The sequence below is a fragment of the Odocoileus virginianus genome, chromosome 11 (assembly GCF_023699985.2).
Source record: "Odocoileus virginianus isolate 20LAN1187 ecotype Illinois chromosome 11, Ovbor_1.2, whole genome shotgun sequence".
Classification (NCBI taxonomy): Eukaryota; Metazoa; Chordata; class Mammalia; order Artiodactyla; family Cervidae; genus Odocoileus; species Odocoileus virginianus.
In genome coordinates this window covers 7697601-7718523 of record NC_069684.1, presented here as the reverse complement: position 1 = coordinate 7718523, position 20923 = coordinate 7697601, and the positions used below count along the sequence as shown (strand labels likewise).

The following is a 20923-nucleotide window of genomic DNA, read 5'->3' as shown; positions in this document are numbered from 1 at the left end:
CCTGGTGGCCTGCAGCCCACAGGGTGGCAGAGAGTCAGACACAGCTGAGCACGCATGCATACCCATGAAGTGAACCATGAGTGGCTAGTAAGATGGATGTTGATCTTTCAAGCAAGCAGGCAGAAATACAACAGAACAGTCAGCATCTCTACAAAGGAAGTAGACAAATGTCATCATCATGTAGACCAGTGTTTTATCAAGAGAATGTCTATGATGGTGGAAATGGTCTATTACCTGCCTTGTCCAAGATGATAGCCAGTAGCTACGTGTGGCTATGGAGCACTTAAAATGTGGCCAGTGCAGCTAAGGAACTAGATTTGTAATTTTGTTGGATTTTAAACCATTTACACTTAAATAGCCACAAGTGGCTAGTAGCTACTGTATTAAATAGTGCTGGTCTGGACAACAGAAGCAGCTCTCTAATAATAAAAACACCAAAGCTGCTGCTCAGAGGCTGCTGATATTGGAAGGGACCTTAGAGTTCATTTGGTATGTTATTTTCTCATTTTACAAATAAGAAAACTCAGGCCCCAAGGGGAGACGTGACTTGCACAGAATCACTGCAGCCAGAGAGTGGTAAAGCAGACGAGAGCCACGGCCTTGGGTATCTGATCCACTGCCCTTTCCACTCCACAGGCTGCTTCTGTTACGCAAAAATCGCTGCAATTTTGCTCAATTCTGGTGTGTGGAATCAATGGAGCTGGTGGGCCAAGCCAAGTAAAGATCACGGACTCCCCCTGCTGAGCGAGACATCCCAAACATCGCTGGCTAAGTAGCTACAGCAGATATTTTCATCGCAAATAACAGAACCCACTGTGGTTAGTTTTAACAGGAAAGGAACTGAGTAAGGAAGGATCAGCAGCGTGCACAACCTCTGAGAGGGGGTCCGGAAGCCAGGCCTGGAGGCTGGGCAGTCAGGTACTGCTGACAAATCCCACCACCACTGCTCTGATGGGGACCCTGCTGCGCCTGCCACTGGGCTCAGGTGAGTGGCTCCTCCTGGACACCTGCTGGATGGCACCGCCGCCCGGCTCGCCAGAACGCATTCCATGTGCCCCTCCCTGCACGTGTCCTTCTAGGCAGAAGCTAAGCAGAAAAACAAGGACCACGTATTAACAAACACATATGGAATCTAGAAGAGGGATACTGAAGAACTAGTGGAGAACCAACCTGTGGACACAGCGGAGGAAGGTGAGGGTGGGACAAATGGAAAAAGTAGCACTGACCATATACACACTACCTTGTGTGAAATAGACAGATAGTGGGGAGTTGCTAAATAACACAGGGAGCCCAGCCTGGCACTGTGTGATGGCTTAGAGGGGTGGGACGGGGGGAGGCGAGGGGGACTCAGGAGGGAAGGAATATATATATATTTATATAATTATGATTAATTCACCATGCTGTATGGCAGAAACCAACACAAAATTGTAAAGCGATTTTCCACCAATTAAAATATAAGTAAAATTAAAACAAGTAGAGGGGAGGAGAAATCTGAGACTTTTATTGCAAAGGAAAGCAAATTTCTGGCTTCTATCTGGTGCAGAAATCTGACAAGTCAGAACAATCCCCAGGAATGAGGAAAAGAGTTTAGAAAGACACCAGCACCACCGCTTGCCAAATGTTCTATTGAATAAACACCCCACCTTCACTGGTTTGGACCACGGACCTTACAGTCCATCCTACTCAGCAACATCCTTGACCCAGAGCTTTTTGTGCACTTAAATTTATGTGTCGATATTGCACATTTTCTCAATTAATTCACCAGGGGCTTTTTTCAGCTTTTTTAAAGGATACATTTATTCACTGGAAAATCTATATTGATAGAGGCTATGTATGGTGGGAAGTGAATTATGCATTTCAACTCTCGGAGGATGAAGAGTTTCTTTTTTAATCTGGATTTTCTAAATAACAAACTCGATATAGCACAGCCATGAGGATGAATAATTCTGGAAAGTTTTTCCTCAGAAGTGGTGGCAGTAGGAAGGAAGCGAGTGGATCTGAGAAATCGTCTAAGAACTGAAAAGTATTGTGACGCGGGGCACAGTCATCAAGGCCCTTCTAACCCTAAAATTCTCCAAAAGAAAGGACCACAGATCCTTCCAGGAGTTCGAGTCTGGGGAAGGAGAAACCTCTTTGACAGGAGTCATGATAGGGGAAGCCAGGAAGCAGCTGTGTTTTCAACAAAAACTGAGAATATACCAACAGAGAATACGAGGGAAGAATATCCTCACTCATCATGCAGCAGCTGTCATGTGTAAACCAGATGGCGCCCTCCTTCAGGTCACCCTGGAGCGGGGATGGGTGCTCTAGACCAAGGTCTCCTGTCCTGAGGGTGGCGGACATCCAAGAGCAGCAGCCCTGAGACAGGAGCCGAGGGCTAAGACCCAGGCCTTCAGAGACCACACGGGGAGGGGGCTCAAGTGACAAGACGGCCAAGCGTGCCCACGGGAAAGCTGCAAACCCCATCCCAGGAGGGCTGCCCAGAGCCAGCCCGCACTCTCCAGAGGCCTACTGCCGAGTCCCACCACCATCCAACTGCCTCCAGGCTCACGGCCACGTGTTTCACAATGCCTTGTACAATACACCAAGTCAACAAAAGCAGAAAGAAATTAAAGGATCGTTTGGGGCTACTGTTACACAGCAGAGTGGCTTTCACAGAAGCTGGTTGTCAAAGAGACTTCTCTGGGTCACCAAGCTCCAGCTTGCAGAGCAGCAGCATGGTGACCGCTAATGTCACTTAATTCCTAGCTCGGCCTGTCACTCCCCTACTTAAAACCCCCCCGTGGCACCAACTGCATCAAAAAGAGAACCCATTCTTCTCCACAGCCCGGCGGTCACCTCTTCCTCCAGACTCATCTTGGACTCATGGCTCCTTGCTGCACACCCTCCGGCCCCACGAGCTTCCCCCTCCTTCCATTCTCAGTGGGCTCCTTCTGGTCTCAGGGCCCTGGTGCCTGAAGCAGCCCAGACTCAGATCCCCCCCACTGCCTCCTCCAGTTCGCCTGCCGCTCACCCGGTGTCACCTACTGCCCCCTTCCTGCCCACGCCATTAAAGGGGGTTCCCTGCCTTGCCCTTCCATCGCATCACGGGCCATGCTATGCTCATTTACTCTCTGGCTTCACCCACTGCAGTGCAGGCAAGGCAGGCCAGAGACCTTGTCTAGCCTATCACTGCTTTCATCCCAGTTCCTGAAATAGTGCTTAGACCACTTAACTGGTTGCATAAATAAATGGATTAAATGAAAAGGAGATCGTTACTAAGTTCTGTTCCATTTTTGAAAACTAAAATGTATTCAAACTTTGTTTTTTTTAATTCATGGTGCCAAACACTCAGCCCCTTCCCTATGCTCTGAGTCCTTGGGTTACAGACAAGGGACACTGGTTTCAGCTCTGTCACCAAGCAAATGAACTTTCCTAGTCCACAGCTTTACTCCTTTTTAAACGGGAACAAGCACTGCATTATTTTAAAACTGAGATAACTGATGTGTAACATGTTAAGAAAAAAATAGGCCCCAAATGGAGACACATGCTGAGAAGGGAGAAAGCAGCCTTTGAGATGGACAGGAAAGGAACAGACTCGAACACAGGGGCCAGGGAACACACAGGGAACACGTGAGCCGAGAAGAGAAGCCAGGAAGTGGGGAGAAAGACAGAAAACAGCATGAGGAGCCGTTTGCAGTGACACAAAAGATCAAAGGTGACATGAGATGGGAAAGGGCTTTCCCGGGGGGTTCAGATGGGAAAAGAATCCGCCTGCATTGCGGGAGACCTGGGTTCGATCCCTAGGCTTGGACGATCCCCTGGAGGAGGCCATGGGAACAAAAGAACCTGAAGACCTACTGCTGTGGGCCCTGGACAGGGTGGATTGGCCTGGTTTTAACCCAGGAAAAAAGAATCACTGACGACTCCCGAGTAGGGAGAGATGGCGTCAGAGAAGTCGTCAAGAACTCAGAAGGGGTTAGTGAGTGACCCCAAGGTAGGAGAGGGGCCAGGACTCAAACCTGTTACCCTGATTCCAGAGGGGAAGTGGGCACGGGGCAAGGACAAACTAACCCCTACTAAGTCCTCACTGTTTCCAGACATGGAGCTAGCTGTGTGGCATATATTATAAACCCCACTACAATGCTGTGAGGTAAGAAGCCCAAACTACAGACAAAGGTGAATATCCCTTCTCCAGAAGCAGTAAGGAAAATGTGATGTGAGAGATGGTGAGAGCTCAGACTCAACCAGGCTCTTGAGAGTCCCTTGGACTGCAAGGAGATCCAACCAGTCCATCCTAAAGGAGAGCAGTCCTGCGTGTTCACTGGAAGGACTGATGCTGAAGCTGAAACTCCAATACTTTGGCCACCTGATGCGAAGAACTGACTCACTGGGAAAGACCCTGATACTAGGAAAGAGTGAAGGCAGGAGAAGGGGGTGACAGAGGATGAGATGGTTGGATGGCATCACCAACTCAATGGACATGAGTTTGAATAAGCTTGAGGAGTTGGTGATGGACAGGGAACCTGATGTGCTACAGACCATGGGGTTGCAAAGAGTTGGACAACTGAGCAACTGAACTGAACCAATTAGTCATTTGACTACTAGGCTTCTTAAAAATGCAAGGTGGGCATCACAGAATCCAAAACATAATTTCATATAACGGTGAGCAGACTTCTTTATCAACCCCGTGACTGCTACTGTTAACCTACAGCAAATGTGGCGGTGGACTTCAGGGTGCTCAAAATAAAGGAGGTTACAGACTACCCTAAAAGCTCAAAACACCAATGTTTTCAGCCCAAACAACATTTCTGTTCTGCTGTGGGGCTGGTTTCATGACTGGGTCGGGTACAGGTTGTCACCAAGAGAAAACCAAAACCAGTTTTGCTCATTTCAGAATTCGGTGACCCATTCATTGACACGTCATTGAAGTGTGCTGCCCTCTGACAATTCAAAGATAGTCCCGACCATGGTGGGGTCCCAGGATCAACCTCCAGGAGAACAAAGGACACTACAGAAGTGAGCAGCTGGCCCATTCTACCTTCTCTCTCACCAGAACAAAAATCCCATTTCAAAAGCGCACAGCAAAGCTGTTTCATAGAAACATTAGCGCTTGTACAAGATTGAATCTGCACTACATTGAAAGATCTCTACGCAGAATCTGTTTGCTTATGTAAAGGAATTTATCTTCCAATTTATCTTCCACTGTATCAGCTCCAGAGAGCTTCTCAAGTAGCTTCAGGGCCATGCCTGAGGCCCACTACCTTTTTCTATTTGCCTAAAATGTACCCATGGCATCTCCGCCACACTTGGCATTTCTGCTGGTCCTGACAGGATATCAGAACAGTCTCCTAAGCAGAAGAAATTAACACAACATTGTAAAGCAACTATACTCCAATAAAAATATACTTAGTGAAAAAAAATTCTAACGACAAAAGTAGTGGCCCTGAAGTGCTCACACATGCACTTTAGAACAAAAACGGAAAATGATAGTAAAAAAAACATATTTTGATTTTTTTTTTGTTTTTTTTTTTGCCTGTATCTCACAGCTTGTGGGATCTTAGTTCCCCAACCAGGGATTGAACCTGGGCCCACAGCAGTGAAAGCACCAAATTTTAACCACTGGATCATCAGGGAAGTCCCAGTATTTAAGTTAGACTCTTACTTGAAACATGTATTAAAATGGATTAAACAGCTAAATATAAATAATACAAAAAGCAAGAAGAAAACACGGGTGAACACTGTTCTGCTTTTTACATGCACAATCATAGGAGTAATTGTTTAAAAAACAAAACCCCTGATAAATTTCATCTTTCAGACAATATGTAAGAAGGATGTTTTGAGATTTTCCTTTAAAAGTCATGAGAGCATCTTGTATCACTTAAAATGATTCCCTGATCTGAGGAACTTAGAAGGGGGCAGGTGGGTAGATATAAAGCAGTTACAGTGTACCTTTCATAAAAGGGGTGGGGCTGGCTACAATTATGGGTAAAATGAAACAGCAAGAATCAAACCAAACATCACTAATCAGTCCTACTTTCTTGCCAAAATTTAACTAAGCTAAACTTAAACAAGTCATCCTGTTACCTATTTAAAATCAAAGAGCAGCTTTCTTCTGTGTTTCTTTTCCTAGATTGGCCACTTTTTTCCCTTTTCTTTGGTAGCATCACATTAAGAACTCTAGCTAATGCTCTCCTGAGAATATTCTTCAGTGATTTGTGACTAGTGTTTCCAGGAAGTCTTCCCTTTGGTTTCTATAAGATGCAGAAGGATTGAGCGCACAGAATTTTCCCACAGTCATCATAAAGCGCCAACACCAGAAATGCTCACATTTCATTAACTGTGACAGCTCCTTCCTGCCCCACAGCCCAGTGAAACACACCAACAACTTAAAAAGAAACATGCCCCTCCCCTGCAGCTGCCTAGGTTGAGATCACAGATAGGGCTCTTGGCTTTGTGAAAATTGATGTCATTCCAGAGACGCTGACATTGCTTCCATCAATGTAAAAGATGAAGCTGATTAATTTCAGGCATGCTGCAGTTTCTTTCCTGCCAAACACTAAGCATTCAATAGAGCCTGACAACCCAGAGTACATGTTAAGAGTTAGTTGGAGTCAATAATTGCAGTTAATTGAAAAAAAAAAAGTCTATGCCAATTTCTCCAACATGTCCTCTTTTTACAAATGGCAATATATTTTCTTCTCTTGGTCATCACAGACTGAGAAGGATCCCTCGAGTATTAACCACCCCACCCCACCCCGCTTCATTCTTCTAATCCTCTAAGGATCTTTCTATTGATACACCAATCTCTCCATTAATATGCCAAGGCCCTTTGAGGTCACTAAGTCACTGTTCAGGGCTTCCCTTCCTCATTGCCCTGGCTATTATGTGCTGCTTCTCTCCACCCAACTGAAACCACTTTCTCACTTTCTTAAGTCTAAATGGCACTTAAGACCTTCTGCTGGCTAAATGTTCCTCCAATTAAAAAGGAAAAACAAAATCCCCCTGCAAATCACCCTCTCCACCAGCTGCCTGGTCTTTCTGTCCTCCCCATCACAGCTTAACCTTTAAAAAGAATTGTGGCTGCCATTCCCTCACCTCCTGCTTTCCTCTCTTTCATCTCTTCCACACTGATGTGCTGATGAAACAGCTTTCACTAAAGGGCCCAAGGCTAAGTCCCCACCAGGCCTGCGTTCTGCACCCCACCCCCACCACCTGCAACATGGGAGTAGAAAGGATCCACTTCCTAAAGACAGCTGTAAATAAAGGGGTAACACCCCCCCACACATAGCATCTTGGAATCCCTAGATGGAGAACTGACTACTCCCCTCAACCAGCTCCCCCACCCCCACCCTGCCCGACCCCATCCCCAAGCTGGGAGGAGGCCAGAGGAGGTGCAGGGAAACAGCAAATGAGCCAAGACGCCGGTGGTCAGGCTGTCTCGCCCCACGGCCTCTTGCTCCATGTTTTGTAAATACAGGGCCAGGTGACGACTGAGACCACTTAGAGCACCGCGCATGTGCCTCACGATGTACCCGCTCGGCCACGGGCCCCTTTCGCTCTGTAAATGTGTATAAGCTCCACCTGAGAAGGCCCTTTTGCTGCCGTACCCACCGTCAGAGAACAAACATGTCTGCAGTTCCTACGACTCGAGTTTTCTTCCGGCTTCCCGGCTGGAGCCTAGCCACCCTGGGTTCAGTGAACAGTGAGACACAGCAAGAGAGGAAGAGATTGAGAGTCCTTAGGCTCTTGGCTTAGTGGGGAGGGCTGACATGCGCTGGGAGGTGGCTGAGGCGATGAAGAGACTTCATCCAGAGGCTGGGCATGCCTGCCAGAAGGAGAGACTGACTTACTCCCCAAATGGATAACCACCGGCGTGTTGGTTTGTTCTGCCCCGACCAGAGTAAAGGAAAGAAAAACTTTGGGAAGACGGCAGGGTGGAAAGAAGCGCCAGTTCTGCTTGGTTCACAGAATGGATTAAGGTGACTCATTGAGCATCTTACTATAGTACTCACACAAAAGGGCCTTCTGCCAAAGTCAGGGGATCCCAACACCAATTACATTAGAGTCACTTAACCACTCCCTCAGCCTTCTCCCCTACCACAGGAGACATGGTTGGCACCTAGAAAAAGGACAGAGAGAAGGGGTCCCAGAAGCGGACCACCCCTCCTCCTCACTTCAGGTTGCTCAAACCACAAGGCTGGCAAGCAATGAGCTGAGGAAAAGCTTTAAATCAAATGTCTCTCTTCCTCACCATGGTATTCCCAGAAATAACCAAGTGGCACATGGTAGGCTTAATAATTATTTGTTAAATAAACAGATTCTTCTTATTCCTCACCCCTGCATGTCCTTTATGCCTCATTTCATGCATTTACTCCTTCAGTCACCCCTACACAAATTTCTGTTGAAGGCTTGGTTCTCTATATAACTGAATTATGAAAACGGGATTAAGATGTGTTCCCAGCCCTCAAGAAAGTTACCAAGTACAAACTTGCAGGCACCACAGCACTCATGTGAATAGTAGTATGGGAGTAACACAAAGTACCAAAGACACTGACTCAAAAAATCCAAACTACTCCCTGAAGTTCATTCAGACAGCTCTTCTGACAGGTTTAGATACAGAATTCTCATGCCTGCCTTTCCTGTGACTACTGACCCTTTACCCCTTCTGCTAAAATACATTTACCCTTGATGTATCATGGGTAAGAGTTTACACACAACCTTCCGTGTGTGAGATCCTGGAGAAAGCCAGGATAATCTGTATTCCTCAGGCCAAGGGAATTTCACTGCACAGCCTTGGATAATGACCTAGAGAAAGGACAAGGTAGGCACGGCCTCTCTTGGGACACCACCATATGCAATCTAGCACAGAGGAAATGCTGCAGTTTTAGGATCCAGGTGATGCCAAAGATGTTATTTCCCCTCAGACAGCATCTTACCCACACGGAGATGGCTGTGCCTCGCGGAGAACTGAACCACTGTGACATCCACCCAGAAACAATCACATGTGATTTACAAGACTTTATTAGTGGACTCTTAGAATTAATTAGCATTTAGAGTCACATAGTTACAGAAAGCAAAGCACTCTACATGATTTCTGGTTTCCTTGTAATCTTCAACTTAGAGTCCTTCTGCAACCATTATTGCTTTCCACATCTATTTTTGATAGTACTTTTAATGATCATTTCCCAGCATTATTAGAATAATAAATACATGCTCAGTATAATGAAAATCTAGCAAGTACAACAAAGTTTATAGCAGGAAAAATATGATGCATATTCTTAGCAACTCTGTTAATATTCTAGTATGTTTCCACTTAACCTCTGTTGAATAACTATTTGGAATTAATACACCCTGTAAGCCAACTCGGTTAACAAGTCACCAATATACTAGGATATAAACTGCTATCTGTAATTTCCTTGAATTATGAACAAAGTTAGTGTCTGAATGACTGTAGAAGAACCAGTTGCTGTTTAGTCACATCCTACTCTTTGTGACCCCATGGACTGTGGCCCGCCAGGCCCCTCTGTCCATGGAATTCTCCAAGCACAAATACTAAAGTGGGTTGCCATTTTCCTCCTCCAGGAGATCTTCCTGACCCAGGGACAGAATCCACATCTCCTGCATTGGCGGGTGAATTCTTTACCACTGAGCCACCTGGGAAGCCCAAAACAACCAGTATATTCTGTTTAAAAAGCTTAAATTCAGTGCAGGGAAGACTGGTCAAGATGGTTGTTTAGTGTATGAATGCAGGATGGCTCGCTTCACTTTTCTATTTGTCTTTGTAGCGGCCCAATAGTTAGGTAACTACCATTTCAGATATAAACCCCTTTAAAAATAAATTCCTTTGATTATTTAAAGAGGCTGGCTGCTCTTGTGTGACTCTGGGAGGCACACACAGACAAAAAAACAGTGCTGGCAGTGTTTTTGTAACAACTATACAATTGCCATTATTCACCAAGATATTTAACAAGGATTTTATTTTCATCTCAGTATTCCATAATAGACAGGCTATGCCAATGATATATAAAATAAAAATAATTGGCTTACCTAACCAAGAAATCATGTAGTCCAACATCAAAATGCCTGTGGAAGGAAGACAGAGAGAAGCATATCAATAGGAGATAGTCACAGCTGTGGTGGAGTTAACCAAATAGCCATCATTTACATCTGCAGCATGCGGAACACACGGGTTACTTCATGATAGTGATTCCCAGGCTATGTCCTCTGGGGCAGCCATGGCCGCAGGCCCTGGGAACTTGCTGGAAAGGCAAATTCTCAACCCACCCGCACACACCAACTATGAAGTTCTGGGGATGAGGCCCAGCAATCAGATTTAATGAGCCTGACAGGTGATTCTAATGCTGAGTCGCTCACTGCTCTACCATAGCAAAACTATCTCAGCAAGGCTAACCTCCTCCTCTTCGAGTCCAAGAGATTTCACCATTAAAAAAAAAAAAAAAAAAAAAGGGGGGGGGGTAGTCCTTCCATAATACTAGCTGTCCCAGATGCTCATTTACTCAAAAATTAATGAAGTTATGGTTTAAAAACAGCAAACCACCTGGCCAAAGGGAAGGACAGGGGTGGGGAATGGTCAACTCTAGGCCTCCACCTCCACCCAGCCCGAGTCCCTGGAGCTGCTTCATGGGACAGCATCACCCGGCCCAATCGGGTCTGCTCCAGCAGGGAAGGGAAAACGCGTGTCCATCCCGGCCACTGTGCTTGGGTCTCACACCGGCATCCAGCAGGCCCGGGGACCCCTTCAGTCACAGCCTTCCCCGACACCACCAGACTTAGTCCATCACTGCCTTGGTTTCCCTAATGAGCGCGCTTGCTCCCCCTAAACCTCCAACCACTTAGCTGGTGTCCTCTTACCTCTGGGTCCAGCTATGAGTAAAAAGACCGGTGGCCTGAGTCACAGGCTTCTGCCCACCAGGAAGTAAGCGCTACTCCTAACACCTGAGGGTGGTGGTGATGTCCCATCCACTAGACTGGGTAAAGCCTGAGTCGGTCTGTCCCTACAGAAAGAGCAGCGGACACAAAAACTCACCCTAGAGAGGGGTCCAACTTTGCAGGCCCTGACTGTCCCTAGCATCCGGGCCTACCCTAGTCCTGACCCTGGAACATCTCAGCTCACCCCCCTGACATATAACAGGTGACTGTTGATACTAAATACAACTTCTTGTGGGATACCTTTAAATGACAACATGTTTTTCAGCATGTTTATAAAGACACGGGGTAGGTGGGAAGAGAGAAACAAAGCCAAAATATGAGGTACTCCAGTTACTATGCAACTCACCTGAAATATTTCTATAATTCAGAGAAAATCAAAGTCAAGATACCTAAATTCCATTCACTCATAAGACTCTGAACAGAGCTCTAGAGGGAGATATACCTGCAGGGAGAGCTGATTTGTTTCAGCTGATTTTATACTGACCTGGATGAGATCAATTCCTATAATCATATTTAACACGGATTTAACAACAAAAAAAAATGCTCCCGCCTCTCAAACAAAACCAAGGCTACGTTGCTCAGCCATGTAAGCAAAATCTTGACATGATGGACAGTGATTGTAAATTTGCCAGAACTGCAGTATGGGAGGTAGTAGTGTACGTGGATTAAAACAAAGATTTCGTCTTTTCAATTATACCAGCTACAGAAAGCAACAGACTGCTGCAGGAAAGAGAGGATGAAATAGACATGGAAGGAATCCCAGAGACCTCCAGAACAGAGGTGGGGGAGAGGAAGAAGCCCCCGAAGGAATAATGAAAAACCTAATAATAGTCATAGGAATTATCATTTAATCTAGAATGTGGCAACTACTGTGTTCACTACTTACAGACACACGTGGTCGTCAGGGAGGTAGGTACTGGCGTCTCTATTTCTGGGGAAGGAACTACAGTTCAGAGGCTAAGTAGCTAGTGCAAAGCTCACAGCTAGGAGAGGATGAAGCTGGGAGTCAAACCGAGCCCTAAAAGCCTCGCGTCACTTGCTCCTCCCACTAAAATCACGGGCTCTCATGATTACTAATTGAAAATGGCCAATGATTTGAAGTAACTGCTCCCGTTCCACCTCCACCTGACTTCAGTTTCTCCCAACGTGGCTGCCCCACCCCGAGTAAGCCCACCTGCCTTGCTCCCTTTAGCTCTGCAGACGCCATCTACCTGCTTGGGTCTTCGAGTCAGCCAGGCTCTGGAAAGTTATGTTAATGCTCCAGCCTCCAGCTTCCCCAGTGGGGAAAATGGAGGTCCTTTACTCATAGGGATGGAGTAGGGAATGGAAACCCACTCCAGTATTCTTGCCTGGAGAATCCTATGGACAGAGGAGTCTGGCAGGCTACAGTCCATGGGGTCACAAAGAGTCAGACACGACTGAGCAACTAACACTTACTCATAGGGAGGTAATGAGAATTAAGTGATAGAACAGATAAAGGACTGAGCACAGTGCCTGATGCATCAAGAGTACTCAATAAAGAGTATTCTCCTTCCCTCCAACTTTTAAGAGTTGTTTTAATGGAAGCCCCATTCCCAATAACTCGGCAGGAGAAGTCAAATTAAAAAGGGACGTAAGAGGAAATGCCAATCCCCCTCTAGTACTCTTGCCTGGAGAATCACATGGACAGAGGAGCCCGGCAGGCTACAGTCCACGGAGCTGCAAAGAGTTGGACATGACTGAAGTGACTCAGCATGCAGGCATAAGAAGCACTCTGTGCATTCCCTCTTTTAATCTTCACAACCACGCTGCAAAAGAGGTGCCTATTTTATAAAACTGCCTGTCCTTATCCCCAGCCACCTAGCTGGCAAACTGCTGAGTCGAGACCTAGCTTAAAGCACCAGATGCCAAAGTGCGTGTTTTTCCCTTCGTGTATCCAGCCACTGACTCATTTAACAAATATTTACCTTCTGCCTACAGCGTGCCAGGTGGTGGAAATTTAGTAATGCATGGCACGTGACCTCGCTTCAAGGAGAGCGGAGCCTCGTGAAGAGGTGGCAAAGTCAACAATGATTCAATACGCTGTGATCGACATCAAACACTGCCTCCCTGGGTGGATGGCAAACTCCTTAAGGGCAAGAGCCTGAGGCAGCCTCGAAGCAGATTCTCAACAAATAGCTGTCGGTGAATCGGAGACAGGCTGGCACCTGGGGCCCTTTACTACAGTGCTTGCACCTGGACAAACGTCTCCTCAAGCACAGAATACAAAGACGCTATAACGGATTAAAAAGAAACGCATGCATGGCCAGTTGGGACAGATTATGAAAAAGATACAAAAAGGCCAAAGCCCAACTGCCCCTTCTGAGGTGCCTGGAGCAAAAGGAGGGTCCTGTGCATGACCCCCTGCACAGAGCATCACGGGGGGCTGGCAGACCACCCAAGCCACTCCTCCAGCCCGAACCACGGATCCACCCCAACTCTCACTCCATTGAAGGGACAGCTGGCCCCTCCTGGGAGCAAGCAAGCGAACCTGTTACTTGTTTTCCTTCCATCATGTTGCAGCAGGAGTCGCAACAACACCCTGCCTGAATTTCTCATCTGGCCTCTTTTTAATTTCTATTCATTAAAGTCTAAGAATCCAGGTGGGTAACAAAGCAACCTGTGACTGACTGCTGTAATAAGGCACCAAAGCCTCTGTCTGCCCTGGCCCTTAGCACAGGACACTGCAGGTAGCAGATGCTCAAAAGTAATTACTTAACACACCAAGTATAACCTGTAAATACATAAAATAAATACCCACGAATAGAAGTGGGGCCAGGTGGGTAACAAAGCAACCTGTGACTGACTGCTGTAATAAAGCACCAAAGCCTCTGTCTGCCCTGGCTCTTAGCACAGGACACTGCAGGTAGCAGATGCTCAAAAGTAATTACTTAACACACCAAGTATAATCTGTAAATACATAAAATAAATACCCACAGATAGAAGTGGGGCATCTCTCCTGAAATAAGATACCTACAAAACTATAGCACAATTATTCTGATCTCCTTTGGAGAAAGTAATCTCTCACAGCTACCAGCTCACAATAAACCTAGGTTTCTTTATGGGGGGACATAAGATGCCGTGATCCTGTGCATATTATTCTTGGTTCTTTCTGGAAAGTAAAAACAAGAAATTTTCTGGGGTGTGTGTGTGTGTGTGTGTGTGTGTGTGTGTGCGATGTGGACATTCTTGTTGTCTAAACATCAATCGACAGCAGGAGCAGCTTGAGAGAGGAAAGGAACGTGGAGCAAGCTACAACATCATAGTGAGGCCGGGAGTGCCTCATTACAAGGTGAGGTCAAGCAAGGATTTAAAGGGTATGCAGAGGAGACTGAACCATCAGATAGAACACCGGAATGAATGAACTTAAAGCTGCCACCTAGCCTCAGGCTTCTGACTCCCGTTTCAGTCACTTTCAAGAAGCATCTCTAAGTCTTCAGTCACATCCACAGCCACAGCTCCAGTCTGATAACCATCAGAGAATTAGACTAAGCCTGCACTAACGCCTCCAGGAGGCAGTGATCAAGGCCATCCCCAAGAAAAAGAAATGCAAAAAGGCAAAACTGTTGCCTGAGGAGGCCTTACAAATAGCTGTGAAAAGAAGAGAATCGAAAGGCAAAGGAGAAAAGGAACGATGTACCCATTTGAAAGCAGACTTTCAAAGAACAGCAAGGAAAGATAAGAAAGCCTTCCTCAGTGATCAAGGCAAAGAAATAGAGGAAAACAGCAGAATGGGAGAGACTAGCGATGTCTTCAAGAACATTAGAGATTCCAAGGGAATATTTCATGCAAGATAGGCAAAATATAGGACAGAAATGGTATAGACCCAACAGAAGCAGAAGATATTAAGAATAGGTGGCAAGAATACACAGAAGAACTATACAGAAAAAAATATCTTCATGACCCAGATAAGCATGATGGTGTGATCATTCACCTAGAGCCAGACATCCTGGAATTCGAAGTCAAGTGAGCCTTATGATGCCTCACTATGAACAAAACTAGTGGAGGTGATGGAATTTCAGTTGAGCTATTTCAAATCCTAAAAGATGATGCTGTGAAAGTGCTGCACTCAATATGCTAGCAAATTTGGAAAACTCAGCAGTGGCCACAGGACTGGAAGAGGTCAGTTTTCATTCCAATCCCAAAGAAAGGCAATGCCAAAGAATGCTCAAACTACCACACAATTGCACTCATCTCACACACTAGTAAAGTAATGCTCAAAATTCTCCAAGTCAGGCTTCAACAGTACGTGAACCGTGAACTTCCAGATATTCAAGCTGGATTTAGAAAAGGTAGAGGAACCAGAGATCAAATTGCCAACATCCACTGGATCATCGAAAAAGCAAGAGAGTTCCAGAAAAACATCTATTTCTGCTTTATTGACTATGCCAAAGAATTTGACTGTGTGGATCACAATAAACTGTGGAGAATTCTTAAAGACATGGGAATACCAGACCATCTGACCTGACTCTTGAGAAATCTGTATGCAGGTCAAGAAGCAAGAGCTAGAACTGGACATGGAACAATGGATTGGTTCCAAATTGGGAAAGGAGTACGTCAAGGCTGTATATTGTCACCCTGCTTATTTAACTTATATGCAGAGTACATCATGCGAAATGGGGCTGGACTGGATGAAGTACAAGCTGGAATCAAAATTGCCAGAAGAAATATCAATAATTTCAGATAAGCAGATGACATCACTCTTATGGCAGAAAGCAAAGAAGAACTAAAGAGTTTCTTGATGAAAGTGAAAGAGGAGAGTGAAAAAGTTGGCTTAAAACTCAACATTCAGTAAACTAAGATCATGGCATCTGGTCCCATCACTTCATGGCAAATAGTTAGGGAAACAATGGAAACAATGAGAGACTATTTTCTTGGGCTCCAAAATCACTGCAGATGGTGACTGCAGCCATGAAATAAAAAGACGCTTGCTCTTTGGAAGAAAAGTTATGACCAACCTAGACAGCATATTAAAAAGCAGAGACGTTACTTTGCTGACAAAGGTCCATCTAGTCAAAGTTATGTTGTTTCAGTAGTCACGTACGAATGTGAGAGTTGGACCATTAAGAAGGATGAGTGCCAAAGAATTGATGCTTTGGAACTGTGGTGCTGGAGAAGACTCTTGAGAGTCCCTTGAACTGCAAGGAGATCCAACCAGTCCATCCTAAAGGAAATCAACCCTGAAAATTCACTGGAAGGACTGATGCTGAAGCTGAAGCCCCACTACTTTGGCCACCTGATGTGAAGAGCTGACTCACTGGAAAAGACCCTGATGCTGGGAAAGACTGAAGGCTAAAGGAGAAGGGGGGCAGCAGAGAATGAGATGGTGAGAGAACATCACTGACTCAATGGACATGAATGTGAGCAAACTCCGGGAGACAGTGAAGGACAGAGGAGCCTGGCATGGTGTAGTCAGACATGACTTAGCAACTGAACAGCAGCAAAAACAACCTGCCAGAATGGTGGTGCCCTTAGGCTTACTCACAGAGCACTCGCTCTGAGAAAGGAGGCATCAGGCCTTCAGGCCTTGATGTTTTAGAATCAGTGTGGTTATGGCCAGTTAGCATGACACAGGTGGGGCAGTATTTGATGAGGCACCATATTCAGATCTCAATCCTTCCCTTGTCTTCTTCAATGTACAACCCTTATGATTTTTCATCTCCAGACTTGTTTATCCCCTAAGTGGACTGCCAAAGTATAGCTGACACATTTCTATCTGGGAAGTCTGAAGACTGATGCAGAGAGTTGGAGATAAACATTAAATCAAATCACCAGGAGACTAAAGTTTATTCCTACCCTCAAGAAGCCCTGGTTAGTTCTGGCTGGGCTATCTAATTTTATGTCAAAGAGTGGGGAAAAGCCTTGAAGTTTATCTGCTCTAACCACCTCACTTGACAGATTAGGAAAGAGAGGATAAGGAAGATGAAATAATTTGAACCACAGCTAGGCAACTAGCAGCAGAGCTGAGTCTAACAGTCCAGGTCCCCTAGAGACCCAGTTCTTTATTCAAATATCACAATACTGCCTTCCTCTCAGCTTCAGTCAATGCCTTTATTTTCTGAGAATGCCCAGGACACAATCCTCAGAACAGGCTTCTTGCTGACATCATGTAATAACTGGCATCAGGTCATGCCATCTCCATCGCCATCTGTAAAAGCCATGTATATAGTCTGCAGCATGCCATTCCCTGACTTGCTCAAGCTTTTCCATAGTCTGGTTCCCATCTGGATCTAACCTGCCTACCAGTTTGAGATTCAGAGCCTGCACAGTCAAGAATAAAAAGTGTCACAGCGAAAACAGGAAAAAGTAAAAGTGAACTTACGCCAGTCAGACCCCAGTTGGCAGCCAAAACATATTTGCTGCTGTCAAATACAGTTTGACAGAAAGGTAGAACATGAGAACTGTAGTCTTGGGAGGACATATTATCCAAAACAAACACAGTGAAAGCTGCTGCTGGGTTTTCACACGACAGCTCTTTACTGCATCAGACACGTGTGTTCACCATCAGATTATCAGGGAGCAAATCCTGGGGAAACACCCCCAAAGCCTGAAGATCTGCACATCTCACACTGGTGGAGAAAGACAAAGAGAGAAGGCACAGTGCCAGGCCCAGATGGCTCAGGAGTAAAGACCTTTCCTAAACTAGAGTAGAAACCACAGCCCATTAGGTGTGGAACTAGAAACTCAAGGTCTGAACTCTAGCTCTCCCACTTAGTCGTATTTGATCTTGGGCAAAAAAAAAACAAATCATCCTTGCGTGTCTCAGTTCCCTTCCCTGTGGCATGGAGATCCAAAAAGGAACAAACCTAGTGGTTACAAGCGCTTCACAGACATTCCACAAATGTTCAAGATTATTTTCTCTCCTCCTTCAACTTTATTAGGTTCCTAAAAACTCTTTCCCAAACTGCATTAATGCTACAGTCATTCATTTATCCCACAAATATTTATGGAGCCCCTTCCAAATGTCATGAACTGCAACAGATGCTTAGGATACAACAGTGAACAAGAAAGCTAAGTTCGTACCCCAGTGTACATACTAGAAGCAGGTCCTTTAGCCAATGTGCGGCTTGAAAATATTTTCTCACAGTCTGTAGCTTGTCTTTTTATTTTCTTAAAATTGTCTTTTGAAGCACAAAAGTTTTGAATTCTTCAAAGTCCAGCTTATCCATCTTTTATGGATCACGCTTTCAGTGTTAGTCTCTAAGATATCTGAAAGTTAACTTTTGCGCACGGTGTGAGGTAGATAGAGATCTAAGCTCATCTTGCTTTGCACGTCTTCACGTAAGAATACCTACGAGACACATTTGCCGACATGAAGGTCCTCGGCAGCTTGGACCCCTGCAGTCTCACTAAGTGACTGAGATGGAAGTCAAGCAGAGTGAAGAACGAAGGGGAGGGAGAGGAAGCAGGGACAGTGGGTATGAATAACTCCCGTGTTGTGGACACAGCGTGCTTCTGAAGGACAGGACGGAGGAGAGTAGTTTCAGAAGGATGAGACAAAAGAGGTGGTTTCGTTTGTTTATCCGGGGGTAAACTTTCCACTGTGACAGGTGACGTGTGCAGAAGCCTGTGCAGTTAGTAGAGGGAGGCCTTTTACCAGAGTATGAGACGAAGTCACCTGCTGAGAAAAGAGTGGGTAAGAGTTTTGTGGTAGACCTTCGCTGCTTCTGTTCGCTTGCCTGTTTATTTTGAGGGGAGGTTTGACCTCCTCCTGGGGACTTACCTCTTACCCACCACGTCCAGGTCTAGTGAGATAGTCAGTCCCTGTTTCCGCTTTCCTGAGAAGGATAAGAAGGACATCCAGACTAAGCCAGTGGGATTCCTATTTTCAGGATTATATTTCAAATGTAGGTAGCAAGAAAGAAAGAAAAAAGAATTGAGGCTGATTCACCCCAGATGGTGCTCTCTGATATGTCCATAACACTTTTTTGATGTGGCTATAACAAATTCTGTCAAAAAAGCAATTATCTGCTTCTTTGTTCTATTCTATTCTTTGCACACAAGTCCTTGTCTATTAAAATAGTCATAATGTCTCAATAGAGCTTTACATTTACAAAGCACTGTCAGACAATTCTTAACAAACTGCAAGGAAAGTAGGGCTTGTACATTATGCCCATTTTCTAGCTAAGGAAGCCAACACAGGGTGTCTAACAGGACCTTTGCCACAGGCCCGATAAATACATGAATGAATAAACAAACACAAAAATGAAGGTTAAAAGACTTGCTTACAATTACTTAATTAGGAAGGGACCCAATTTCAACTTGAACTCAGATCTCCTCATCAAAAACTCAGGGCTTTTTAAGTGACATATATCGTAAATCATATGAGATACGCCTATCAAAAGATTATGTTTGTCTTTTCTAGACTAGGACAATTTTTTTTTATTCTTAAGAAAAATACAATATAGGCTTTGGGAACCTGAAACACAGTAATGTGTGAGTGCTTTAATAGTGGATATTAGTTCTGAGGTAGGACTACGGAAGAGGGAGTCCCCTCACATTAATAAGGTTAAAGCACCTACTGATGGGATGCACAGGGTCTTGGGAAAAAAAAGAAGAAAATAAAATAACCCAAAACAAACACAGTGTCCACAGCAGCTCAGGAAAGAAGTATTTACATTATGACAGCAGGGGAGGCATGCAGGAAGGGCTTCCCAGAGGAGGTAATATTCTAGCTGGGTTTTGCAGGATAAAGAGAAGTTGGCTAGTTGGGGTGGGAAGTGCTCTCTAGGGAGCATGTCAGTTCCAAAGTACCTAGACTCCTCTCCCTGGAAACCAATTGCTAGAACCCTCACAGAATATCACTATGGGTTGAAATATAAAATATTGCTGAGTAAGAAGAGAGCTGGCTCCAGAGCCATTGCAGACGATGATAAATGTACTCTTCTTTCTCCAAGGCAGTATGTGCAGTGATGATGCCCAGAACGCAGCCAGAAGCAACAAGATAAAGGAGAAAAATCATATCCCTGATGGAATATCCCTGCTGATACAGCTCCACTGATCTTTCTGCCGAGGTTGCCCCTGACAACACAACTACTGAATTATCTCCAAATACAGAATGAGAACCTCTGACCTTTGCCTTTTATTCCCCCGTTAGGAAAGATTATACAGAGACATGGGCTTCTATTTGTAAAGTAAACTGGACCCAAGATATTCAGTGTTTTAGGAACCTTGATAAAGTAGGTCAGGCCTCAAAAGGTTGGGATTGGGAACTAGACAATTTAAAAAGTCAATACTTATATCCTAAATGCCACCAAAACACAGGAATTTAACAGGGCAAATGTTAACACAGTCTTAAAAGCTGAAAAGTCTTCTCTGTACATGTACATGTACATCTGATTGAAATCTCCTTCCACCACACAGCATTTCTCTTGTGGATACAACGTTACAATGAATGATTACTCATGCCATGTGCTTGATGAAGCTGTTTATTATGGCTTGAAAATTGCATCACATGATTGTCAACGATCTAGCTTCATTCCTCAGGACAGTCACCCATTTGGTTCTGCCACTCTTAGTAATCTAAGGCCAATAGGTCTGCAAAGAAATAAGACCCAAGTGTGTTTAGTGGGGTGAGGGACACAGGTTCTTCTTCTTTACACCTTTCTTCTTCTTTATACCAAAACAGAAGATTCATTATCATAATTGGAATTGCCAAGGAACTGGTCATTATATCTAAAAATGATGTTTGATAAATAAATTTGATATTCATGTCATTGTCACTAATTTGTACCTTTTCCCTCTTCAGTCTTATTTTCATACTAATTACATATGGAAACTTGGATAAGAATGCCCCTTTGGCATTTGTTTCCTCTTTGACTGTCCAAGATAAAAGCGGAGGTCCAGGGTTTTAAAACAATGGGTGCCCAAGTCTCTGTGGCCTCTCCCATGCTAATGACTAGCAAATTTTGTAGCCTCTCCTTAGGCATCTCTTTTACCTACACGGCTGCAACTAATCAAAGAGAGCATGGTT

The 20923-nt window shown here is 44.9% G+C and overlaps 1 protein-coding gene across 8 annotated transcripts in view; it reads right to left on the bottom strand.

Annotated features, from left to right (window-relative positions):
* The window catches only part of HHAT (hedgehog acyltransferase), a 367616-nt gene that overhangs the window by 174665 nt on the left and 172028 nt on the right, over positions 1–20923 (bottom strand). For all 8 annotated transcript variants that reach the window (XR_011490224.1, XM_070473890.1, XM_070473893.1 and 5 more), the window contains one exon: positions 10030–10065. Coding sequence is in view for 7 of the 8 variants with exons in the window: in XM_070473890.1 (XP_070329991.1) it covers positions 10030–10065 (36 nt within the window). In the remaining variant the exon portion in view is untranslated. The remainder of the gene's footprint in view (positions 1–10029; positions 10066–20923) is intronic.